Raw genomic sequence first — 26,226 nt, 5'->3', positions numbered from 1 at the left:
CTGTAACAATGCTTGGGATTCTTTTGTCCCAAGTGCAGGACTCTACACTTGTCCTTGTTAAACCTCATCAGATTTCTTTTGGCCCAATCCTCCAATTTGTCTAGGTCACTCTGGACCCTATCCCTACCCTCCAACATATCTACCTCTCTCCCTAGCTTAGTGCCATCCGCAAACTTGCTGAGGGTGCAATCCATCCCCTCATCCAGGTCATTAATAAAGATGCTGAACAAAACTGGCCCTAGAACTGATCCTTGGGGCACTCCACTCGAAACCGGCCACCAACCAAACCTCGAGCCATTGATCACTATCCATTGAGCCTGATAATCTAGCCAGCTTTCTGTCCACCTTACAGTCCATATATTCAGTCCATACTTCCTTAACTTGTTGGCAAGAATATTGTGGGAGACTATCAAAAGCTTTGCTCAAGTCAAGGTATATCACATCCACTGACTTCCCCATGTCAAGAGAGCCCATTACCTCATCATAGAAGCTGATTAGATTGGTCAGGCATGACTTGCCCTGGGTGAAGCAATGTTGGCTATTCCTAATCACTTTCTCTTCCTGTAAGTGCTTCAAAATTGATTCCTGGAGGATCCCCTCCATGATTTTTCTGGGGACTAAGGTAAGGCTGACTGGTCTGTAGTTCCCTGGATTGCCGTTCCCTTTTTTGAAGATGGGCACTACATTTGCCTTTTTCCAATCATCCGGGACCTCCCCCAATCTCCACAAGTTTTCAAAGATAATGATCAAAGGCTCTGCAATGACATTTGCCAACTCCCTCAGTACCTTTGGATGCATTAAATCCAGACCCATGTATATGTCTAGCTTTTCTAAATAGTTCTTAACCTGTTCTTTCTCCGAGGGCCGCCTAGCTCCTTCCCATACTGCGTTGCCTAGTGTAGTAGTCTGGGAGCTGACCTTATGTGTGAAGACAGAGGCAAAAACATTGAGTACTTCATCTCTTCCCACTTCATCTGTCACTAGGTTACCTCCCTCATCCCCAGAAGGGGTCCCACACTCTCCCTGATCACCCTCTTATTGCTGACATGCCTGTAGAAACCTTTCTTGTTCCCCTTCACTAGCTGCAATTCCAATTGTGCTTTTGCCTTCCTGATTACTTTCCTGCATTCTCAAGCAAGATATTTATACTCCTCCCTAGTCATCTGTCCAAGTTTCCACTTCTTATAAGCTTTCCTTTTTGTGTTTAAGCTCGCCAAGGATTTCCCTGGTAAGCCAATCTGTTCCCCTACCATATTTGCTTTTCTTACTGTGCATCGGGATGGTTTGTTCCTGTGCCTTCAATAAGGCTTCTTTAAAATACTGCCAGCTCTCCTGGACTCCTTTCTGTTCATGTTAGCATCCCAGGAGATTGTGCCCATCAGTTCTCTGAGGGAATCAAAGTGCAGGGTGTGTATTTTGCTGCTCTTCTTTCTTCTTTTGGTCAGGATCCTGAAATCTACCATCTCATGATCGCTGCTGCCCAGGTTGCCACCCGCATCTACTTCCCAGTTTTGTTAGTCTTTAAAGTGTTACCAGACTCTTGGTTTAAAAAACAACAAATGGTCTGTTAGCACTTTATAGACTAACAAAACATATGCTGTAGATGTTAAGTTTATCCTGTACAGACTAACTTGGCTACCCCTCTGAAGCTTTAGTTCCTCCCTGTTTGTAAGTAGCAGGTCAAGCTAGGGAAGATTAGCAAGGGGGAAGGGGGTGCCTTTCATCTTACGGATTTTCCAGGATCATCTGTTCAGAGCCATGGAGGCCATTGGAAACTCACTCAGTAGCTGGGTAAATGAATAACTGGAGCGTGGGGTTAGGGACCAGCTTTCCACCTAGCCAGGAGGTGAAATAGTTGGGGAGGCAGTTGGGGGATGGGATTTCTCTGCTTATTCCTCACTGCTTGATGTTTTGATGCTAGTCAAGAACAAGTGGATTCGTCCCAGATGCTTATCTCACAAGCCTACGCTGCAAACTGCATTGAAATACAGGATTCTAATTAAGAGTAAGCTCTGGCATTCCTGTGGATCTCGAGGCTCTCGTAAACACTAATTATGCCTCGCAGCTCTTGGAGGTGGCCGTGTTCTTACGGTTGCAGATGGGGAAACAGAAGTGAAGTCACAGTGCCCTTGGAAACTGTCACAGTGGTGGAGCCGGGCATGGTGCTGGGGAGGAGTTCTGACTCCTGTCCTCCGCTTGCCAAAGAACATTCCCTCCCCGTCGTACACGCTGCTCAATAAGTGTAAAGAAATGGTGGGCAGATTGGAGGAGTCATCCTGCTTAATCCTGAAGAGGGCTTGTCTGTCCTGCCTAGCACAGACAGCTTGCGCTCGGCTAGTCAGTTCAGACAAAGAAGATGCTAATCTAGCAGAAGCTTCTCCCCCCCCCCCCCCCGTCCTTCAGCTTTTTAAGTTTGTAGCTTCAGCCTAATGGAAACTTGTGTTGCTGGATGCGAGGCCCAGAGATGCCATTTGGCAAGCGGTGAGGGGAATCAGGTGCACTGGTTAGCTTATTGGGGAACAGGCCCCTTTCATGATGCTAGTTAAGCAGTGGTAAGGGGCCAACAAAAGAGCCATGAACGTTTACATGGGTGCGCAATACGGTGGTTTTCAAAGGGCCAACTGACGGATAAGGGAGAAGATGCTGGGATGTGTAGGCGGTGGGTGTAGCAGGTTACTATGGCAACAGGGACGGGCCATTATCAGTACCATGCTAGATCGGGATAACCGTATTACGAGGGGCTCATGCTTGTTTCCCTGTTAAGTGGCCGTGGGCGCCTAATGACTAGATCACAGTTTATCCGCCTCGAGTGACTCTGGCTTCTCTAGCAAAGCAGCCAGTGGTATAGCTGGGCTGATCCTCCTTATAGAGAGGAGCAAGAACCTGTCAGTCCCTCTGAAAGCTGTAAATACAGCTTGTCTGGCTGCTGAAAGGCCTCTGTTTCAGCCCTTCTATGCTCTGTCGAGTCGTGGAAGAGCATCATCCTTGTTCAGCATCTCTTGCTGATGCCTCTTCGGTGTTGACCTGCCCAGCTGCAGCCTCTGAAAGAGTTAAGGCAGCCCCAGTGTGAAAACTCCTGTGTTGCACCATGTCCTGAGGTGTGTGCAGCTGTCTTACTCCAGCAAGACAATCTGCAGTGTCCTTCACAAGGGCAGCCCCCACTGAGCATGCTCCGCTCCCCTCCTGTGTTAATCTATTTTCCCGCTGTTCATGTCCCTCCCTCCCCGTGCTGTGTATGGAACAGGGATGGGTCTAGTTCCATGGTATAGCTGCAGGGAAGTGGGAGCCACATGGCTCTGTCCGGAGCATCCCTGCCTGGGCGGTAGGTAGCTCTGGGATCTGCAGTTTTGCTGCAGACAAACTTTTTTTGCTCTTCGTTCTGTGCTCGCTGCTCAACCAGCTGATGCACAAGCTGGAAGGAGGGAACAGTGTGTCTCCCTTAACTGCGCCCAGACTAACCTCCCATCAGGGGACTGAGGATGAGGGATGTTAAATATCGGTTAGTTGAATAGTCAATTAGCCTCATGAATTCTTATCAGTTACGCGACTATTCTGCAGTCCCCAGGAGTGGGGTTGGAAGCCAGTGTACTCTGGCCCCACCCCCAAGGAGTCCCTGGCACTCTGCACTGCAGCCTCTGTATCAGAGGCAGGAGCATGGGGTACCAGGTGGGAGCTGGTCTGCGAGGGGAGCCACTTTAAAAACCAGCTTCCCTCACGGATGGGCTACCTATTGCCTCATGCTGCTGTCTCTGATACAGAAGGTTGCAGCAGCCCCTGTTCGGGGTGTGTGTGTCTGCTCTCCCGGACCTGGCGTGAGCCAGGACTGAGCAAGGCTGCTCCTGGCTCCTAATACACTTTAAATGCAGAGTTGTAGTGGGAGTAGGTCCCGAACCTGGTGCAAGCCAGGATTGAGCTGGACTGCTAGCCAGTTTGCTAAAAAATGTCCTGGCAACAGGGAGGGAATGCATGTAGTCTATAGCATTAACTTATAAGCTTTTGCTTATTGGTTAATTGACTACACTCATCCCCACTAAGGATTTCACAACTTTAGATACAAACAACAAGGAAAAAACCACAGTTGTTAATTGGGGAGCGGGGACTCTTTGGGGTCTTCCACTAGTGTGTTGCAACCATATTCAATAAACTTGATGTCCTGGGAATTTTATTCTTCATCATGTCTGGTGCCTAGTGTCGCCTAGAAATAGGGGGAAAAAGTAGCATTCAGTCCTGAGCATTCAGACCTCTAAAAAGGGCTGAGTAAAGTATCGACTCTATGGAAAAGCAGCATGGGTTCTGTACCCAGCTCTGGTGCTGACCCATCGTATGGTAGGGGGGGGGGCCTCTCGGTGCCGGTGTCTCTGCATCTCCCATTCTGGGAAAGGGGGACTGTCAGATGCGTGCAAAGAGGCAATAGGGTGGGGTTTGTTCTTAAGGGCACTGAGTTTTTAGAGATGCTAACGTTGATGGCGGCTGGCTGGAGGAGACAAGAGAGACTGTTCCAAGCTGAGGCTGTAGTTAGACACCCGGGCTGTGTCTACACTGGCCACTTATTCTGGAAAATCAGCCGCTTTTCCGGAATAACTTGCCAGCTGTCTACACTGGCCCCTTGAATTTCCGGAAGAGCACTGACGATCTACTGTAAAATCATCAGTGCTTTTCCGGAAAAACTATGCTGCTCCCGTTCGGGCAAAAGTCCTTTTCCGGAAAACTGTTCCAGAAAAGGGCCAGTGTAGACAGCACAGATTTCTTTTCCGCGAAAATGACGATTGGGGCTTTTTTGCGGAAAAGCGCGTCTACATTGGCACGGACACTTTTCCAGAAAAAGTGCTTTTCTGGAAAAGCATCCTGCCAATGTTGACGTGCTTTTTCCGGAAATACTTATAATAGAAAACTGTTCTGTTTTAAGCGTTTCCGGAAAATCATGCAAGTGTAGACATAGCCCCAGTGTTCCATTCAAGAGGAAGGATTTTGCAGCGTTTCAGTCGGTGACTTTGCTCCATGGTCGAGGGCAGTAATTTCTCACGGGAGTGTTGGGAGGATAAACATCTTAAAGACTGAAGCTTTCACATCCTCTCCCATTCCACACTTGACTGTAGTGCGGACAGGATGCTGAGTGTGGGAAAGGAGGGTGTTAAACAGTGGAAAAGTGCTGTCCTCCTCCTCCCCCCCCCTTCATGGCATCATAGAGCTCTGGCGAAGAGAGGCGAAGAGAGGTTTCTGCTCTGGAATATCCCTGTCCTGGACTTCTCTCCATTCAGAAAACTGGAGTGAAATTCCCATGGCCATCCATCCTCTGCTCAGGGCTGAGCTGGGTGGGAGTCTGCTCTGTTACGACCGGCATGTAGTACCATAGCCCTCCTTGACTCCAGGGGGAGCGCGGGATCAAGCCCTGCTCTCCTTGTGGATCTTTCTCCCTTAGTTGGAGGATGCTCCTTAGCAGAGCTGGGGCAGATGATACCAAAGGAAACTCTTGAGCATCCAAACAGCTCGCCCTTAGCTGCAGGGAATGCCTCCTTTCCGGTGTGGCTGACAGTAGGACAGTGTTTTAGTAAAACCCAGGCCACTGTCCTCCTGCATTGTCATCTGCACACTGGGGAGCCCGAGGCAGAAAAGGGAAGGCTCCAAGGTACGTCACAGGTTGTACCTGAGATGTACTCATGGGCTTGGCTGGAGTTTGCAGGCTGTGTGCCTGATTGACGCCCCATTGCTACCGGGTGTGGATGGTGGCCATCAAAGCGATCTGATTTGCAGGATCCTCACGGTGCTGGGGCAGTGGCCTGTGCAGAGCATGAGCTGTCTTGCTGGCAATCATCCTTCCCCATGTAGAGAGCCGTGCGGGCTCCGGCTCCATTCCGGTGCCATTGAGCAGCGACCCGTGTAAATGCAAATGTTGTCATGGGAACTTGGCGCGTTGTGGCTCCTGTCCCTCTGCTTTATTTCGTGATATTGGTTTTACAGGACTTGAATCGAGCAAAAGCAGAGTGAATATGGGAAGTGTGTCTTCCTCCTGCGTTTCTTCATCCCTCCCCTGATTCACAAGATTTTTAACTATGGGGTCTGGGCCACATCCTGGTGTACACATTCTGTCTGCCTAGTATTCCTGCGCAGCTTCTCCTGGACACACAGCAGCCTCTGGCAGGTGTTTAGGAACCAGGCCATAGTCCCTCTTGTCTAGTGCACTGGCCTACTTTCTAACTGGGGCCAGTATCAGCTATTGCAGAGGAAGGTAGAAAAAAACCGCCATAGTAGGGATGTCAACATGTCGTCGATGAGACAATTAACCAATAAGCCTGGGTTAATCCTGTTGACGACATACACATCTTCACCCACACACACCCTGCCTCTGATACAGAGGCAGCAAGGGGGGGGGGGGGGGAGCCAGGGAGGCGGGAGCTGGTGTCCGTGGGGAACCAGCTTTTAAGCTAGTTCCCCACATGTACTTATGGATACCACAGAGCCACCTGCTTTTGATAAGAGAGAGCGGGGCCGGGGTGGAGGCAGCTCTGCCGGCGCTTGCAGGCTGTTAAACTGGCTCCCCTCTCTAACTGCCTCCCACCTGCAACCCTAGGCTGCTGCCTCTGATAGAGGCAGGAGCATAGGGTGCTTCCCAGGAGTGGAGCCAGGAGTGTACAGACGGCTGGCCCCACCCCCGGGGACTATCGAATAATCGTGTAACCACTGATATTTGCTGCAGTTACAGATATCCAGAAATTGAATCGTTCACATCCTTACCCACAGTGATTCAATTACGTGATATCTAACATCCTTAGCCAAAAGACACAATCTGTCACTTGCCATGAGACGAAATTTCTTCTGAACCGCAGGCAGTTAGTGACTCGTTCCAGCCCACTATGTCTTTATACTCTCTGACATAATTGGGTGTTTTTTAAGAATAGACTTGTGAGCAATCCTCTTTTGAATCCTGCCACGCTGTTAACCTCAGTCAGACTTTGCGGCTGAGAGGTTCTCCAGGCTAATTGTGCAACATGTAAAAAAAAAAAAAAAGGGGGGGGGGGGTTGCGTGTATTAGTTCAACTTTCTGCCTTCCATTGGGCTCGTCCTGGTATAGCACTAGGATAGAGCAAACAGACCCCCACTCTGTCTGCCTTTCTTTCAATATCCATGCAGCGCTGCTGCCATTTTCCAGAGCTGATCCCATTTCAGTGCTAGATGAACTGGTTCCTCGACGGACTCTCGCTAATCTAGCAGGAAAACACACTGGAATTCAAGGCACAATATGTTCCTGTTAGTGAGTTGCCTGCTGGAGTTCCAGCAGAACTGCGTTGGAAGTTCAGGTCGGCAATCTAGGGCTACGTCTACACTGGCACCTTTTTCCGGAAATGCTTAAAACGGAATACTATTCCGTTTTCAGTTTTTCCGGAAAAGGAGCGTCTACATTGGCAGGCTGCTTTTCCGGAAAAGCCCTTTTTCCGGAAAAGCGCCTGTGGCCAAAGTAGACGCGCTTTTCTGGAAAAGAGCCCCGAGCATCATTTTCGTGATCGGGGCTTTTTTCCGGAAAAGATTACTGGGCTGTCTACACTGGCCCTTTTCCGGAACAGTATTCCGGAATAAGGACTTATGCCCGAGCGGGAGCAGAATAGATTTTCCGGAATAGTGGCTGATTTTGTACAGTAGGTTGTCGTTGGTTTTCCGGAAAAGCAAGCGGCCAGTGTAGACAGCTCGCAGCTTATTCCGGAAAAGCGGCTGCTTTTCCGGAATAAGTGGCCCAGTGTAGACACAGCCTAGATGTTTCTCTGATTGGGGGAGCTTTTCCTGCTCCAGCCCTACTATTTAGCTTCTTTCTTTTCCAGTCCCGTTTTGCAGCTTCTTCCGGCTCCGTTCCTTGCCAAATCTGACCGGTCCCAGGGCACTTTAGATTAAATGAGTAGCTGTAATCTAGACTGTCACTGCCAGTGCCCCAAGAGCTATCGTATGTCCTGTTAGCCACCGCATTGGGATTGCAATCTGACAGACTGGTCATGCATCGGTGGATGGGGGAGGGGAGAGGAGATAAACGATCCAAACGCTGTCCGTGGATAGGGTAGGGTATATACTAAGACTGCCCTCCAGACCACCCTTCTGAGGGCAGCAGTGTACAACCAGCCGGCAGCTAGAGCAGTGGTGGGCAATATTTTTTGAAAAGGGGCCACTTGACAAACTTCTGGAGTGGTTGTAGGCTGCCCTGGAAGGGGTGGGGCCTGGAGGCTTCCTGTGCTTTCCCCTGTCTACCTACAGCTATCTGTCAGCTGTTTTGAACAGTCCAGGGGAGGAAACTTCTCACGCCCCCATCCCCAGGACTAGATTGGCCTGGGGGCAGGGCAGATGTGGGCTGGATCAACTGTCTTAGTGGGCTGGATCCAGCCTGTGGGGGCCCCTTTGCCTACCCCGGGGTAAGGGATTAGGGTGCAGGAGGGCCTGTGAGGTTTGGGTGAAGGAGGCAGTTGTGGCCTGGGGCACAGGATTGGGGTGCAGGGGTTTTGGGTTGACCTAGGGCATGAGGGTGTTGTGATTGGGGTGCAGAGTTTGGGAAGGGGTATGGGCTAAGAAAGGGGGGCAGAGGGTTCGGCTTATGTGGAATAGGTTGGTCGGAGTGGGAGGGGGGAGCAGAGGGTTGGAGAAGGGAGGATTTGGGGTGCCAGAGGCAGGCTTTGGCCGGGAGACTTACCTGTGAGACTCCTGGCCAGCAGCCCAGCACATTTCTCAGGCAGGAACCTGCCCTGCCCCGCCCTTGCACAGGCTGCAGGGCCATGTGCTCTGTGAATCAGAGCCTGAGAGGAGGGTGGAGTGGTGCTTTGTAAAACCGGTTAATGAGATTGGGCTGGGGGCAGGAGCAGCCATGAAGCACCACTCTCTTTCCCCCCCCCCCCGACCCCCGCTCACAGTTTATGAAACACAAATGGCCCAGCAAGTGCTTTCCTGAGCAGTGTGTGGGGGCGGGGCAAGCAGGGGAGTCTGCTGCCTCTGAGGGCCCGATCCAGTGGCGTGGTGGGCCAGATGGGTGTTTTGGGTGGGCCTACTCTAGAGATAGGAAGAGCACCTAGCCCAGTGCTTAGGCCTGGACTTTGGAGATCTGGGTTCAATTCCCTGTTGCATAGACTTCTTATGTGACCTTGGGCAAGTCACCCAGGCCTTGGACCATAAAGATCTTCCACTGAGTTCAGAAGTCAGCCCTAAGTTTCCCATCTGCAGACCTGAGATCTCAGCACCTCTGTATCCCATAAGGGCGTGGCACAGGTTAAAGGTTCTGGAGTGCTTTGAGATCTCCTGATAAAAAATAAAGTCTACCAAGCCTTGATAGCTCTTCTGTCTTCGCTACAAATGTTAGCTCTAGTTAAAAACTCCCCTCCCGTAGCCACCCCTCTCTTCCAGCCAGCGGGCATGATGGCGTCCATGGCTCGCAATGGTGACTAAAAAGCAGGAAGTGCGTTTTTCATTCTTCAGCCCCATTTCTTCTCTTGTCACCCGAGGGCTTTCCCTTCCCCGATTAGGACTCTGCCTGAATGTGACTTCTTAGCATGCTGGAGGAAAGTCAGCATAGCAGTTTTCAGAGTCCTTAATGAGAAAGGAAAGTGCCTCTCTCGCTGCCGGCTTGCCGACATGAAGCGGCTGCATTAAGCTGACGTGGCTAGCTGCAGGCATGGGGCGCTGCTTGTTTAACCTAATTCTCAGTGCCAGAAGGAAAACGCCCCATGCAATCAAAAAGCAAAAAAGAGAGCAGGCTCTCTGAAAAGTTACTTTATTCATGTTTATTCAGCACTCCACCTGCAGATGTCAAAGCACATTAGCAGGGAGCTAAGCTCCACGCCTGCGGTGGGTCGTACCCAAGGGTTCCTCGCTACTGGTTTCCCACTTGTGATCAGATGTAGGTGCAGGACCTTAGCCGTCAGCATTCTAAAATGGAGTGCCTGGGCGTGCAAACAGAAGTGGTTCTATCGAGCCTGCCAGTGATGGGTAACCGAGGCTAGTGCGTGGGCAGCATGAATGGCCCTCCATCTCAGTGGGCCGCAAGCGTGTGTCCTATCGGAGACAGTCTTGCTAACTTGTGCCTGAGTTAGGGATGTAATAGCGATGCCAGTCAAACGATGAGCCATGAAACGATGCTTCTCAGTTAACGCCACTGGCTACGTGCAACCCTTCTCTCCTTCTGCCACGTAAAGGATTTAGAGGCAGAGCTGCAGCAGGGGTAGCTGCCAGGATCTGGTGTGAGCCGGGACTGAGCTAGCCTGCCTGCCCGCCGGCGCTCAGTGCTTTTAAATGCAGAGATGCTTATCGGTTCATCATGTAACCGACAATTGTTGGCAATGTGATTACCGAATTACATGCTTCCTAACACCCCTAACTTGCGTACCTAGAAGTTGCAGGATGGGCCGATGGAGCTGTAGCAGCACTTTGGATGCAGAGGGCACAGAGTCCCCGCAGTCGAGGTTGTTGGCAATCCGCCTGCACCTCGCTTCACGTGCCCTGGCTTTACGTGCCACTTAGTAATACGCGTAGGTGAAAAACAACACAGATGGAAACCAGTGGAATCTGGCAACCTTGCACACGGGCAGTAGTACACACACTGTTTTGTGGGCCACACCTAGAACCCCAGCAGGTCACAGGGGGCCCACCACTGGTTTAAAACATGGAGCATCTGTTGAAACACATCAGCTTAGGCCTGTGGTCACCAACTAGTAGATCGGGATTACTGGTAGATCTTGGAGCCTGACAGGGGATCCTGACTGGTTTGGCCAAGAGGCTATCAAGTGCAGAACTTCACCTGCCCCTCCTCACACTGCTGTGCATCTCCTGCCCTTTGCCCCTCCAACCCCCCCCCCCAGAGCTGCCTCCTTGTGGTACAGGGAGGGTGCTGGTGTCAGGGTGCCCTCTTTCCCACCCTGCACTCTATCTCCACAGAACAGGGTGGGGGGCACAACAGGGCTTGGGATGGAGGGAGTTTGCTGGCTGCCTTTGGCAGCAGTGCAGGGGTGAGCCTGCCTTAGCCCTACTGCACCCCCACCCAGGAGCCACCTGAGGTGAGCCGTGTCCGGCTAGAGCCAGCTCTGAACCCCTGCCCCAGTCATGCACCCCCTCCTGGGTCCCCTGCCCAGTCCTGAGTCCCCTGAACCCAAACTGAACCCCAACTCCCTGCCCCAGGCTCAGCTCAGAGCCCTCTCACGCTCCAAATCCCTTAGCGCAAGACCAGAGCCTGCACCCCAACCCTCTGCCCCTGCCTGGGGGAAGGGAGGGAAGATGGGGGGGGAGGGAGTGAGGGAGGACAGAGTGAGCAGGGGCAAGGCCTCAGAGAAGGGACACAGGAAGGAGGCGGGGCAAGGATATTTGGGTTTGAGGTAGATCCTGGATTGCATTTAAAAAGTGATCTTGTGCTTAAAACGCCTAAGGCGGTGGTCTCCAACCTCTGTCTTCATTGCAAGTGGAGGATTGCTCCTACCCGGAATTAGCACTCTTTGTGTAAACGATTATTGCTTTGACTAGTTAAACGCAGGCAGGGGCCACTCTTCTGAGAGCGTAGGGTTGACCACATTGAGGTTAAAACAATCTGTCCCTTGCCTCCGCTGAGGTTTTACTCTGGCAACTAGAGATCTCAATCAGTGTAAAATCCCCTCCTTTTTTTGCAGTGACGGTACAGTCTCGGAGGGAGACATCCTGAATTGCTTAAGACATGCATTTTAGATGTGAGGCATTTAAGGGCAAGAGGAGATTATGCTGCATTAAATTTCCCTGGAGTGAATGGTGAGAGCTCCGGTCAAGAACTTGAAAACATTAAGTGTCAGTCTTAACCCAAACTTGACCACACTATGGATAATAGTTTCTACGTCTGTCTCCTTAAATGTACCTTGAACGACTTACTGTTTGTCCCGGTTGTGCCAGAACAAACCCAGGATGTGACATGGCCCAGCCAGTGTTTTAATAGAAACTCTTATCTTTTGGCTTTCCTTTTCCTTGATTGTTTGATTTCTCAGCACCAGCGTTGATTCAGCTTTCTTGCATTTGATAGTTTTTATGGCCATTGACTTGTCTGATAAGCAAAAGGCATTAGCTCCAGAGAGTTCCTTCTCCCTCCCCAGCATGCTGCCCGCAGCCTAAATGAGCTCCGCACGCTACTGTGTAAGCCGGCTTGCTGCGTAGTGCTCCTAGCTCATTAGCACAGGAAGGCTGTTGACTCTTCTCAGGCATCCAGTATGAGTCACGTTGTAATGCTGCTCTGTCTGAGATCCTTCCCAGCTGGGGTTTTTCCTATGGGGACTTAAAAAAAAAAATCGGTGTTTTTGCCCTGTACTGCAGTGAAAAATGAGTTGCTGCTGAAATCAGGAAATCGAGGAGCAGTGAAAGCCTCCCGGGTCAGTTGCATTCATGGAATGTCATTTCTTTGGGGCTTGGGCCAACTTCTCTTCTATCTGTACAGTGCCTGGCATCCTCATGGGACCCATCGCAGGGGCTCCTGCAGTACAAATAATTGGTGCGGAATTTGTGCCGGGACTGAGCCCCGGCTCCCTCTGGCTTTGCGGCATCCGTTATGAAAGTTTATATTAAAAAAAAAAAAAAAAAAGCCTGAGCTCTGGCATATCTCCTTACAAATTAAGCAATGCATGTAATTAATATTTTACCTGAGCTTGGTACTCCCGGTTCTGCATGCTGACTGTCCATGGGTGATTTGCTTGAGGTCAGCATGAACCTGGCCCAGGTATTAAATTTGTTTAAAATAACTTGAGCCCTGACTTGATTTTGTTCATGTGGCTAGTAGCTCCTTTTTCTTTGCTATGGGTGCTGCTCTCCCATAGCACCTCCCATCCCGCAGGGTCCTAGAGTACCCCTCCCCCCCAGCCTTATACAGAGAGGAATTGCTTTGCCAGGCTCGAACGCAGCAGGTGCCGAAGAGCACGCAACACAACTGGTTAGGGCAGGAAGTGAGGAACGTGCGATCCGTGTGGAACCGCTGGCCAGCAGCAAAACGTAGTGTCGGTCTGAGTGAACCCATGCTGGGCTTAGCCCGGAGAGGGCGAGAAATCGCTCGTATAGCCCTTGTGCAACACCTTCAGCAGGTGAGCTGGCTCCAGCTGTCTGTGCATCTCCTGCATGAAAACCACCAGGCCACGCGTGCGATGCTAAGCTCCTGTCAGCCTGCTGGGAGCAGTCCTGAAGAAGCTTGTTTGGGAGCCCAGGGCTGTTCTGGTTAGAAGCTGTTGGTAGCGGAGCAGGCTTTGCCTTCGGAGGCACAGCGTACGCCTCTTCCAACAGGCCCTTGGAGAATGAGCTGAGCTGAGTTAGTGGCCTCTCCCCCTTCTGTGGGCAGCTGTATCAAGTGCCCATCCACGAGGTGCAACAGGCTGAGCGCGTGAGAAGGCGGGAGCGTCTAACTAGGCGGGGGAAGGTTCCCTGGGTAGCAGCAATGAGAAGCTGTGATGTGAATGGGTGCTGGGGGACCTTTGCTCCGGTGTCCCGTGCCTGCTTCACTTCATGCAGGCAGGATGTAAATAACTGTCTCCTGAGCCGTCCCCCCGAGAGCTGGGGATGCCAACAGCTTTTTTGAAAGCCTGCCCCTGTGGTTGGAATAGCCTCTGTCTTGCCGAGGGCGGCAAAGCTCGTGCGTGGGCTAATGATCAGAAAGCCAACTGGCACCTCCTGCCCACAAAACACCCCGAGGCGCTTCACTGAATGAACGAGGGGCAAACGGGACCGGAACGCTGCTGTGCCCTGCTGATCCGTGTGCTTCCCCCCAAGGAGCAAATTGCCTCTGCACAGTTCCTCTGGAATAAAGCCTCACTTGGAGGCTCCAGAGAGGGAAATATGATCCTGCAGTTTACAGATGGAGGGGGAGGGGATGGACACACAGACATGTGACTTGCCCAGGGTCTCATGGGAAAGCGGTGTCGGAGCTGGGGTTAGAAGTTTGCTGTCTTGAGAAAATCATCCTTGCTTGTGTGCCCCAAGCCTGCACTGCAAGGACCGTTCTTTCCCACTCACTTGCCTGCCTCCCTTTTCTCATCCCAGCAAGGGGTAGGCTGCTGCCGTTACTGTCTGGTTTTACCCCCACACTTGTCTGTCATTGGTGGGCTGAGGCTGGTAATTGTCTCACTGAAATCACAGCAGTCACCTGGTAGAAAGCCGTGTTCATGTGCCCTTTGAGAGAGGAAGGTGGGGAGTGAATGTGTAGGAATTCAGCAAGATCAAAGGCATAATTAACGTGCAGCCCATGTACGTTTATTTTTAGGGCTTCACAAAAAGACTCAACCTGTTTAATTCGCACTGACACGTGGCTGCTCCATCGTAATGGAACTCTGAGAGCTATCCGGACCAAGAGAGACGCTGCAGTGGTGGGGGAGCGGCTGTTATTCAGTACTTTGACATATCTAGCAAGTGGCAACTGACTGACTCACTGCAGTTTCTTGCAGTGCATGGAGCTTACGGCCTGAGCTGGCGTGGGCTGACATGCACTAGATCACAGTTGCTCAACAGCCAGGCAGGAGACTCTCACCAGCAGCCTCCGGGCTGGTCCCTAAGACCTACCTGATGCACTTTAGGAAGGCACAAGCTGGTCCTTGCTCTCAAAAAGGGTTGAGAAACAATGTATTAGATGGCACCGTCGTCCCATGTGCTGGAAGTAGGAACCGTCTCGACCCTCTGCCTAAAGACCCATCCCCTAGGAAACAGACCCGGGTATTAAGGAGCAACGTCACCCTACGCGGCGTGGAAAGGGAGAGATGCGGCTAGGTCGGGTAGTGGCAACGGAAGTGGGCTAGTCCGAAAAGCCATGTGTCCTGTAACCAGGGGATCGTCTGCCCTGCGTCTTCTCCCAGCACTAATGTTCACCCATTTAAAAAAAAAAGAAAAGAAAATTGTTTGGTGCTAGTGCCTGTGACCCCCTTCTCCCCCCCCCCCCAAGAGTCAGCAGTGAGCTACACCTGCTTCCTCACAGTATGGAGCCTCTCCCCTTGGAGCAGCCAGGTGGCCTATGCGGTCAGTCCAGTTCAGACCGGCAGGAGCACGAAGCATTTTTTCCTTCTCCCCTCACCGTAGCTGTATGAGCCGAGGCCGGGAAAGGCCACTTCTGCCATTGGAGCTTTGCAGAGTCCTGTTCAGCCGGGAGCCCGACCCCAGGCTGACTAGCTCCGTGTGGTGGGAATGGAAATGAAGACCCCCCGAGCCACCTCTCGCGCGCAGGGGGGCGCCGCAGTTGGAAGGCGGCGAAAACTGCCGTGGCAACTTCGTCTGTTTCTGCCCTTCAGACCCGTTCATTGCAAATCCTGCCTCCCGGGGAGGACGTGGTCTAGTCTAGCGATCAGAGCAAACTGCTGACTCACTGCCTGACCCGAAGCCTTGCACTCAGATTTATGCTGTGCCGCTCTAGCCACGAAATCAGTGGCAAGCAGCAGGCAGTCCCTGCAGAGCAGAGACTCAGCCTTCCCTGCTCAACTAGGCGCTTGCCACCCAGATCTGTTTGCTCCCATTGCCAGGTGCTGGCGTTGCCCCATTAGCTTGGAAGGCAGGAAGCCCCCTCTGCCTCATGCGTAAGCTGCAGGTGGCCTCGTCCCTGAGCTTCAGTTACTGGCTCGCTCATTTACCTTGCGGCTATGACACCTGCTGAGATGGAGGGGGGGTTGGGTTTTGTTTCCCTCCCTAAGGCAGCATTAAAATGTTACCAGTCTCTCCGCTTCCTTAATTAGTGCCTTGAACAGCCTGCCAGCAGTCTGCTAGCCAGAGAACTAAACCGACTAGCCCGAAGCTGGGGGTGGAGAGGGCAAATCGGGATCCCCATTAAGTTCTAGCAATGATGCTCTGGTGAGCCGCTCCGTTCCCCCTAAGCTCCTGGAGAAGAGAAGGGGCTTGAGATCCGTGGCAGGAGTCTGCCCCAGGGTTCCAGCTCTCCTCCCCGTCTCTGGCTGGTAGGTGGCTGATAAATTGTGTCTCCCTAGCCACCGGTACGTGTTTTTTCTTTTCTCCCTCAGCCCTGTAGGACCCTTTAGCCCAAAAGGTGCCTGTGCCCTGCAGGATGCTGCTCTTTAAAAACAAACAAAGTTTGTTGATGTGGGGAGGCCCAGAGGGGGGTTCATCCTCCCCCATGGTAAGTCCCAAGGCCCATTGGTGCCGCTACCTTCATTTCTCCAGTCAATCCTCAAGAGAACCAAACCCGATTCTTATCCCTTCAGGGCCTGGAGGCTGGGTTCTGGATAGCAGGAAACTGACCAGAGCTTTGTTAGCTTTCCTCAAGCAGCCTGGTGGTGAAGGGATGGGCAGCACCAGAATCTCTGCACATGCTGAATTGGTTCTCATTCGGGAATTTATCTGTGCTGCCATAAGGGCTGCAGCTTCTGTATTTATGTATCTGTAGTGCCTAGAAGCCACAGTCCTGGGCCAGGACCCCAGTGTGCTAGATGCTGGACAGAGACCGAACAAAAAGATGTCCCTTCTCCCAAAGCTTATGATCCACGTAGAAAAGCGTAGGCCTGACAGTTTGGTAACTTAGTCCCCTTCTCTCACTTGGGGAAGGCTTCCTGTTCGCCAGCACACCGCGAACAGATGGTACAGCCGTGAGGGCGGAAGAAACTCAAGAACGAACTAGTCCAACTGCTAACAAAAGCATGGGATTTCTCATTTAAAATCCCCCCCGTGACAGGAAACTGGCGAGGCACATATGCTACCCTCATCTTAAATACAGCACTGGATAAAATCCAAGCGTTACAGCGGCGTTGGAGGAATGGGTTGAGCTGGTGATTTAAGGAGGATTGTCAGATGCTTGTGGCGCAAGGGCCGGAGCAGGTGTGAACAATTCTTGCACCCGGGGAAGGAAGCTCTGTGGGTGTTGAGTCTAGTATACAGTGAGCTTGCATGCTGTGCTCCTGGCCCCACCCCCATGCCCCAAGTTAAGAGCAAGGTCCCAAGTCCCTAACTCTGTTCCTGCAGCAGGCGTGACCCTGGTCCCCGAGGGGGGATGGCCCAGCTGTTTGTGCCAAGCGATCCTCCTGTTACAGATGGGTTGCAAAAGCCAGCTTGGGCTGGCCTTGTGTCCTTTGTAGCAGCGTTCTTGGGGCAGCCTGCTCCCCACCAGGGTCCATAGAGGGCGTGTTTGAATATAGGCTTTGTAGGTCTGATGAGCAGAACTGTAGCAGTCAGCAGCTTGAGCTCTCCGGACGGGGCAGTGCTGGGGTGGCCGCAAAGCCACGCCATTAACAGGTGGCAGCTACTGCCTGGGGAAGTTCATAGACACTTTTGTTCCCTGGAAATGAGCAGCATTGATCTGCTGTGTCATCTTAAGTGTAGGAGCATAAGCTTTCGTGGGCAAAGACCCACTTCGTCTGATGCATGCATCTGACGAAGTGGGTCTTTGCCCACGAAAGCTTATGCTCCTACACTTCAGTTAGTCTATAAGGTGCCACAGGACTCCTCGTCGCTTTTGCAGATTCAGACTAACACGGCTACCCCTCTGATACTTGTATCATCTTAGTTTATCACACTTTTATCGGAGCTGGTCACATGCATTTGTCTGCAGTTGCAAGGGAGGGCAGTACTAATACCCCTCATTACAGCTGAGGCACAGTGATGAAGTGACATGCCCAAGGCCGCACAGAATCGGTGGCAGAGCAGAGCATAGACTCCAGGACTCCTGGGTGCCAGTGCCTTAATGACAAGGCCATTCTATTGTGTATGTCACTTGTTTGATGCCTGTTGCCATGGGGAGGACTGCCTGTTGTAACGTGGCTGCGGTTGTCTTTTCTCACCTAGGTTTCCACGTCATTCCCTCCGTGTCCAACATTGTGCCAGAGAGCTGCCTGCTCATCGTGGTCGGGCTGCTGGTTGGGGGGCTCATCAAGGGTGTGGGGGAGAGCCCCCCGATCCTGAAGTCCGACATCTTCTTCCTCTTCCTCCTCCCACCCATCATCTTGGATGCCGGCTACTTCTTGCCCCTGCGCCAGTTCACGGAGAACCTGGGGACCATCCTGATCTTCGCCGTGGTGGGGACGCTCTGGAATGCCTTTTTCCTGGGCGGGCTGATGTACGCCGTGTGCCAGATCAGCGGCACCGGCCTGAATCACATCGGCCTGCTGGCCAACCTGCTCTTCGGCAGCATCATCTCAGCGGTGGACCCGGTGGCCGTGCTGGCCGTCTTCGAGGAGATCCACATCAACGAGCTCCTGCACATCCTGGTGTTCGGGGAATCCCTGCTGAATGACGCCGTCACTGTGGTATGTGGAGCTGCTTGCGAGGCCCTGTGTTTTGGAGGGCAGCAGAGGCTAGATGGGGCGGCAGGGAGGGGAGCGGGCTGGGTGTTGCTGGGTGTTGCTCACTCAGCCTTGGCGTGCGAGTTGCACTGACTTAGCCCCCTGCTTAGACTCTGGTTGGGTGAGTCAGTGGAGTGGTGGGAGGTTACTGCCGTCTCTGCAGCCTGTGGTGCGACTCGCGGCCTGTGCAATGGTGCTGAACCCAGCTGCGCTGTAGCGAGCGGTGCGGATGGGTAGTGCAGGCTAGTGTGCAGGGGTGAGTGCTGGCCTGGGGGAGGGGACAGGCGTCAAGTGAGCTTATGCTGCCTGTGCCGCCGCATCTTCACTGCTATTTTTAGGACGCTGGCCAAATTCCAGCTTGCACAGGCGTGTGGCCAATGGACACCCCCCCCCCCCCCCCCCCCCCATGGGGCAGACGTAGCCCAACTTACCTGTTGGGGATGATGCTGTTAGCCTTTCGGCAGGGCTTGTCATCTGGAGCTCTCAGGGCCAGTGTTCTCTCTAATCTTTTCCATCCATGTGCGGAATAATTTTTTTCCTGTTCCCCGAGGCATGTGCAAATGTGCACCACCAATAGAAACACTGAATCTAGCTGTGGGCTAATCAGCTGGGAAGCATTGACATGTCTCGCAAGTACACAGCTTGCAGGGACCACTGGTGGGGAACCCACCAATGCCTACTCCTTTACGTGCCCTGCTGAACCGATCCCTGGGAGTGCTGATGCCCTCTGGTTGGTGGGAGGGGGCAGCTGGGTTCCTGGGATCTTCCCCGGTAGGGATGTAAAATCCTATTTTAAATGTTACCTGGTTAAACTATATGTTTGATCCGTTAACCGGCCCACTGCACGACATTGCGGGGGGTGGGCCCGGGCAGGCCGGACACTGGTTAACCAGTAACCGCAGTAAGCCTGCCAGTAAGACAGTGCTAACCAGTTAACCCTTTACATCCCTATTCCCTGGTATGGCAGAAGTGCTGCCACGATCCCCCTCTGAGGGCTGCAACAGGGCTGGAGAGGAACCAGACAGAGAGGAAACAGCCTGTCTGATACGCACCCGGTCGCTTGATAATGAAGCAACCCAGCTACAGTTCTCCCTGCCCCCTCTTCCCCCCGCAAAGGCTCCTGAGGCTGGACTTAGCTTGACCTTTTTACTCTGTGTTTTGGGTAAAGCTGTACGGTTCCTCCCTGCCGCGAGCCTATCACTGCCCAGGGCAGCGGCCTCTTCTCTCCTTTCCTACCGCCACTATGCAGCCTGCTCTGATCTCTCCGTCTGGCTAGATCAGCGCTGCCTGGGACTGTTTAAACGAGAGCGGATGTGCACACTTTGGAGCGCTTGGCCGAGCCCCTAATTCCTCCCCCCGGCCCCGGAGGATTTATTGAAATGTCTATAGAAAACTCTGCTGAGCTTTCCTCTAAGGGCAAAACTGCAAGCCTGGCTAAACTCGTGCACAAGGGCAAGGGGTGACCTGCTTTGCTATGTGCTGCTGCCCAGCCAGGCAGCCCCACGTCCGGGAAAACCTCTCCCAGGGCTGGGCTCAGAGGTCCAGCTTAGCTGGCACAGGGTTATTCTCCACACCCGGGTCTCGCCCAGCTGGCACCAGCTTCCCCGTGGACTGGCTATGTGCTCCCAGCCTCGGGGGGCGGGTGGGGCTTGTGGTGGGAGCAGGAGCTCAGCAGCAATGGGGGGGTCGTGACAGGAGAGCTGCCTGCCCCTTGCTCGTGGGAGAGGAGGGACGGGCAAGGAGGGGACGTGTGGCACTGACCGAAGGGAGCAAATAGTTGGAAATCATCCGGCAGTTTGCCACGTGTGTTGGCATCAAAACTCGCCAGGGTCTTGGCAACCTGCTTGGAGGCATTTGTGGTCCCTGACAGTCCCATCCATGCAGACTGGAGCAGTGTTCCCTGTAAGCTGAGCGCTTGTGCAGGAAAGATTCGATGGCCACCCACAGTTAGGTGTGCTGTTTCTATGGGTGGTGCACACTCTTGTATGCTTCTGTGCACACAACAAAATTTATCCCCCACACAGTTTAAAAAAAAATGAGCGGGAACAGTGATCTAGACCTAAATAATGGCCTGCCAGGATCATTCAGGGGAACCATCAGGCTGCAGAACTAAGGCATATCCCTTCAGACAGGGTATTGCTGGATAGCCAGGAGCTCTTACACCTGTCTACGAAGGTCTGTGACTGTGGCAACAAGGATGCTAATCTTGGAGTGAAATCAGCGTCTCTTACATGTGCTGGCTTCCAGCTCAGTTGTGCTGAGCTGCTGTGTGGGCAGGGGCCATGGGCCTGTAAATAGGCTGTGTGTGTGCTGCAAAGCTGAGGGCTAGAAATGCGGGACTGCTCTTACTCAGCAGTACAGCGCACGGAAGGCACCGCCCCCGCAGAGCCCTCCTTTGAGAGGTGCTGTGCAGGAAGGCAAACGCTCAGGGCCCACGCTGCCGCGGGGGAGGCGCAGTGCCCCAGTTGTGCCGGGTGCACTGGGTGGACGTGAAGCCTGCCAAAGCCTTTGGCACAGGGATGTGGATCTGGGGAGACTTGCCTTGCGATGGCAGGAGCAGTGTGATCGCCGCTGACCTCCGCTGCCTGGCTGCTCTGTGTCCTGTGGAAGTGACCGGCTGCCTCCTTCCTGGAGGATCTCTCAGGAGGCACCTTCCCGTTCTGCTTTCTACAGAGCCCCTTCCGAGCCTCTCTGGCGCCGGCCGGCTGCCTGCCGCTTGCCACGGGCAGACGCCCAGGGAGCCTGCTCGGCTCTTCCCCGCAGCCAAGTCGACCAGGGCAGTGACGGGGCCGAGTGGCCGTTCCCTGGCTGGGCCAGGCGTGTTGCCACAGGGCTGCTTGTTGCCTTCGGTCGCCTGCTGCTTGGCCCTGCCGAAGGGGAGCAGGTGCCCGGCCTGGCGTGGGAAAGGAGGGGGAGGGGGTTGGTCTGTGCGGGCGAGGCGGCGTTTCCCCCGGCTGGGTGAAGAGAGGTTTCTGGTGCTCCCTGGATTGGGAAAGGGCCCAGGGCTCTGCAGTTGGCAGCTTGTCTAACAGGCTGGGTGCTCAGGTGTGGCTCACGGTGAGGGAAGGGATCCAGGCTCTCCCCCTCCCCCTTCCATCTCTGCAGGGCAGAACCAGCCCCTCCCCACGGGACCGGTTCCTCGGGCTTCAGAAGCCTTCCCGCCAGACAGCTGTTTTCGGTCCCCCGTTCTGAATAAGCAGCTCGGCCTTTCCGCAGGGGAGGCGGCAACGCTCCGGCCATGGAAGCTGGAACAGGCGTTTCGCCGGGCAGTGGCCGGGAAAGGGAAGAATTAGCAGGATGCGCTAGCTAAGCGTGACCGGAGCTCTGGCAAGCTGGATGCGGGACCCGCCCCGGCGAGCAGCATGATTTTGCTCCATGCCCGTGTCCTAGGCAGGACCATCCCTCGAAGGGTACAAGGCCAGGGATGACCCCCCTTCTCCTCAGACCTGCCCCGTCCCGCCTCTTCCAGCCCCTGCTCCTGCCCCAGCTCCATCCCATTCCTGCTCGGGATGTTAAATATCCATTAATCGAATAGTCGATTAACCTCCTGAATTCTTATCGGTTACTCGACTATTCTATAGTCGCTCCGGCCTCACTCCCGAGGAGTTCCCTGCCGCTCCACGCTGCTGCCTGTGTCAGAGGCAGAGTGGGGTGCCAGACGGGAGCTGGTCTGCGAGGGGAGCCAGTTTAAAAACCAGCTCCCCTCATGGACTGACTGCCACTCACCCCACACTGCTGCCTCTTATGCAGAGGCAGCAGCGCAGGGTGGCAGCGGCCCATGTCCAGGAGAGGGGCTGAGCTCTTGGACCCAGCACGAGCTGGAGCTGAACCGGGCTGCCTGCCCATCTGGCTCCTAATACACTAAATGCAGAGCTGCAGCAGGGGTAGGTCCCAGACCCGGCGTGAGCCGGTACTGAGCCAGGCTGCTGGCCAGCTTGCTAAGAAACACTGGCAGGGGGTGGGGGAATGCATGTAGTCTGTAGCATTAACCTCTATGCTTTTGCTGATCTGTTAATTGACTACACTATCCCCACCCGCGTTGCATCCCTTCCCTGACCAAGGGGATTACGGGGCCTGGCACAGAGCGGCAGAGGCCTTTGCATTCACCGCGGCGCCAGGAGCCGCAGTAAACGGAGTGACCCAGCCGCCTGCTGTGCTCTGCCGGGTTGCTCCGCTCCGTCGTGGCCGCCCAGCGGGTGAGGTTGGAGCAAACCTCCGTGTGGGGGACTGTCCCAGGTGTGAAACGAAAGAGAAGGGATCTGCATTGGCCAGGCCTCTGGGCTGCGGAGAGCACTGAGCCAGGGGCTTGGCTGTCAGAGACACGCTGCAGGGGCAGGAGCTTGTGCCGCGGAGGGGAGGGGGCAGGGGTAAGCTGGCGGCTGAGCTAACCGCTCCCCCTCTGGGAGTTGCCTGGCTGGAGCCCTGAACAGGAAGCGATTGGCCTTGAGCGTAACCTCCAGGACAGTAGCCTCCCCTGGCAAGGGACGGGTTCTTCCCCCCAGGAGGCTGGGAGCCGTGGGCAGGGAACAGTAGCTGCAGCATGGGGCCGGGGTATTTCTCAGGAAATCCTGGCCCACGTGCTGGTTGGGAGAGCGCCGGCCTCAGCTTTCCCCGGTGGCTGGAGCGCGGTGCTCCGCACGGCACAACACCTCCTGCTTTCTTCTATTGGAGGCTCATTCCGCACTCCCCGCTCTGGAGCGTGGCCGCTCGGTAGCCTCCTCAGGGGCAACAAGGAAACTGAGGTACGACCGACGACGAGAGGGAGGTGTCCTGACTGGGCTGTAGCCTGGTCGCCCATGGTCCGCCCCACGCTGCCGGAGACCCCCTGCCCCAGAGGCTCTGAACCGTTCTTGCCAGGCCTCGGGGAAGGTGCCAGCTCTTCTCTCTCGTGGCGTGCTGCTCCAGGGCTGACGCTGCAGGCGCTGGTACCTAGCCCCAGCGCACTGCTGCAGCTGGGATTGGCTAATGGCTCTGCCCCCTGTGAGCAGCTCACAGGGCGCAGTGAGCGACAGGGCTGCTTTGGTTGTGGAGATCAGAGATGTTGGCGTGTAGACGATTACACGATTGACCGATGAGCCTGGGCTTGCAACCCCTCCTCCCTTGCTGCCTCTGATACAGAGGCAGCAAGGAGAGGGAGAGCTGGTGCCCTTGGGGAGCTGGCTTTTAAGCTGGCTCCCTGCTCATGCAGGCTCCTGCAGAGCCACCGCCCACTGTCTCCTACAGAGGCTACCACATGCCCCCCCATGCTGCTGCCTCTGGTGGGGGAGGCAAGTGTGTGTGGGCGGAGGGGGCAGGCGGGAGCCAGTGCTGGGGGAGAGCTGGCTCCCCACGAGCACCGGCTCCCATGGAGTCGCCTGTCTCCCCTTCCCCCACCCCCAAGCTACTGCCTCCGATAGGCAGCAGCGTGGCGGGTGGGGGGGCAGGCAGGAGCCAGTACATGCGGGAAGCAGCTTTCAAGCCAGCTCTCTACACATCTCGGCTTCCATGGAGCTGCCTGCCCCCACTGCTCCTGCCTCTTTATCAGAGGCAGCAAGGGGCCAGAGGATGCAAGTGGCGGTGCTCGTGGGGGGCTGGCTCAAAAGCCGAATTTTGGGCAGGGATTCTTGGACGTTGAGGGTCTCCCCCTTGTAGTACGCCACTCAGAAGCTGCCCGGGGCTGACTTTTGTCCATTTCCGCGGCCCTGGGGGACGCCAGCCTTAATCCGTCGTGTCTGTTTCAAGCTGTAAAGCCTCAGGGACAGGGGCTCTGTCTTGCTGTGCTAGGAGCTGTACAGACACAGCGAGGCCTGCGTCTCTAGACATGCCCTCCTGGAACGCGCCAAGGGGAGCGGCGAGGCTTGCTGCGGAGAGCCGTGCTCCCTGCAGGCAGGCAAGTGCGGCGATCAGGGGAGGTACCAGCACACCGGACGGGAAGGTGGCCAGGGGGCTGGTCCTTCTACTGTTTCCCAGTTGCTGCATCCCTGGGTTTGTCTGTCGCACGCAGCTGAGCGCCACTTGTGTTCGGATTGGATTGAACAGCTATCCCGGGCCAGCCGCTACACGCAGCAGGACGGGGGCTGGCGGAACCAGGAGCTCAGATCTGTGCTTCCTTGCCGTGTCTGAGGCTAATGTCTTGTCCCTTTGATGCAGCTCTCATGTTGGCGGCCTCTGCGCAAGGCTCCCCAAGGGGACTGCCCGTCTTCCCTGTGCCTCGGAGGAGCAGGGCTGGTTGCTGGAAATAGTCCCGTCTCTCTTCTCTTTCCAGGTGCTCTACCACCTCTTCGAGGAGTACGCCAACTTTGATCAGGTGACCGTCACCGACATCGTCCTGGGCTTCCTCAGCTTCTTCGTGGTGTCCCTGGGCGGCGTCTTCGTCGGCGTCGTCTACGGGGTCATCGCCGCCTTCACCTCCCGCTTCACCTCCCACATCCGCGTCATCGAGCCCCTCTTCGTCTTCCTCTACAGCTACATGGCCTACCTGTCGGCCGAGCTCTTCCACCTCTCCGGCATCATGGCGTGAGTCCTGGCTGGGCGGCCGGGCTGGGAGCCCCCCAGACACTCGCCACCCTGGCTGAATTCTCTGGGCAGAGCTCTAGAGAATACGTTGGCCTCACGAAGTCACTCGGGGGGGGGGGGGGGAATCTGCACGCTCCTCTTCTCCCCCCCCACCCTCTGCCCAAGCAGCAGGCTGAGTCCCTGGGGAGGGATCGCCGGGTGCCGGAAGAATTCTTCCTTTCCCCTTGCTACAGCCTCTCCGAGGTGGCATCTCGGTGCCAATGCGAGAATCCCTCCTGCCGGCGTAGGTGGCGTCTAGTGGAGCAGCTCTGTTCCTGGGGCCTTTTAAGTGTAGGTGCACCTAGGGAGGTGAAAGGTTAACGTAACCATCACTCTTATCAGGTGATGCTTCTGGTTAACTGTTAACCGGTGGGGGCTGGCGCAGCCCCTGCCTGCGGTAGGGGGGCCACTCCAGTCCTGCCTCAGCAGATTGGGGGGTGGCTCCCACCCAGCGGGGCTGACGCAACCTCTCCCGCCCGTGGCCCCTTTAATCGGTTAAACATCATGCACCCTAGAGACACCACTGGGGACGTAGCATGGCAGCACTGAATCCCTGGTTCACTCAACTGGTGTCTGTTCTCTAAGGGCGGCTTCAGAGGAAGGCGGAAGAAACCCCCCAGTAGGCAACTTGGGGGTCGTGTGCCCCTCCCGACCCCTGTTAGTTTGTCTGAACCCTGGGACAGCCGGTCACGATCCCTCGCCGGGCGCTCTAGCGTTCCCCGCAGTAGCGGCAGGTAGTATGGTTCTCTAGGCGCCTCCGTGCGCCGGGTGCTTGTCCCCACCGCTGTCTGTGCTATGGGCTGCCCCAGTTTAACTACATTGAGCCTGCTGGTCGAGGGCACTAGTGCAGACTGGCTGCGCTGGGGGAAGCCTGCGCCCTGCCCGTGCAGTGCCCCCATGGCAGGGGTCTGCCCTAGACCAGAGGAACGGAGCTGGAAATAAGAGGTGAGGGTGGTTAACCCTTAGAGCAGCTTACGGATCTTCCCCCCCGGCCTGTTAAATCGAGCGGGGGGGTTGTCTAAGGTCTGCTGTCGCGCAAACAGGAAGTCATTCAGAGAAGTGTCAGGCTAGTAACTGTAGCAGTCCCTTCCGGCCTGGGAGTGGAGTCGCTGCATCGCTGTGGTTTCCCACACGTGAGTTTCCTGCATGTCAGCTGGACCCAGGGAGATCACCAGCGAGAACCAAACCCTGCAGGGATCAGAGGCCTTTTCAGGCTTTAAATTGCTCCCGAAGAGCGAGCTGGGGTGGACCCCTTCATTCCTTCTCCGCAGTGCAGCTCTTCTGCACTCGAGTCAAACGGCTGTAGGAGGGCCTCCAGGCATGTTCAGTGGGGAAACTGAGGCACGAGAGACATCTCTCTCAAGCTCACTCCAGCTGGGGCAGAACCCAGTCTCCTGATCCTGCGACTCTAGCTCTGGCAGGCCTGTGGGCAGGGTCCATTTCACTGCCCCAGCCCCACCCTTGACAGCCAGTG

General features: G+C 54.9%; 1 protein-coding gene across 1 annotated transcript in view; it reads left to right on the top strand.

Moving 5' to 3' along the window:
- SLC9A1 (solute carrier family 9 member A1) overlaps window positions 1–26,226 on the top strand; it is a 65,569-nt gene that overhangs the window by 28,062 nt on the left and 11,281 nt on the right. The window contains exons 2-3 of the mRNA XM_006134233.4: window positions 17,722–18,182; window positions 24,463–24,713. Coding sequence (XP_006134295.2) covers window positions 17,722–18,182; window positions 24,463–24,713 — 712 coding nt within the window. The remainder of the gene's footprint in view (window positions 1–17,721; window positions 18,183–24,462; window positions 24,714–26,226) is intronic.

This window comes from Pelodiscus sinensis, chromosome 25 (genome assembly GCF_049634645.1).
Source record: "Pelodiscus sinensis isolate JC-2024 chromosome 25, ASM4963464v1, whole genome shotgun sequence".
Lineage (NCBI taxonomy): Eukaryota > Metazoa > Chordata > Testudines > Trionychidae > Pelodiscus > Pelodiscus sinensis.
Note: the sequence above shows the minus strand (reverse complement) of the source record. Positions and strands in the feature narration are given on the sequence as shown.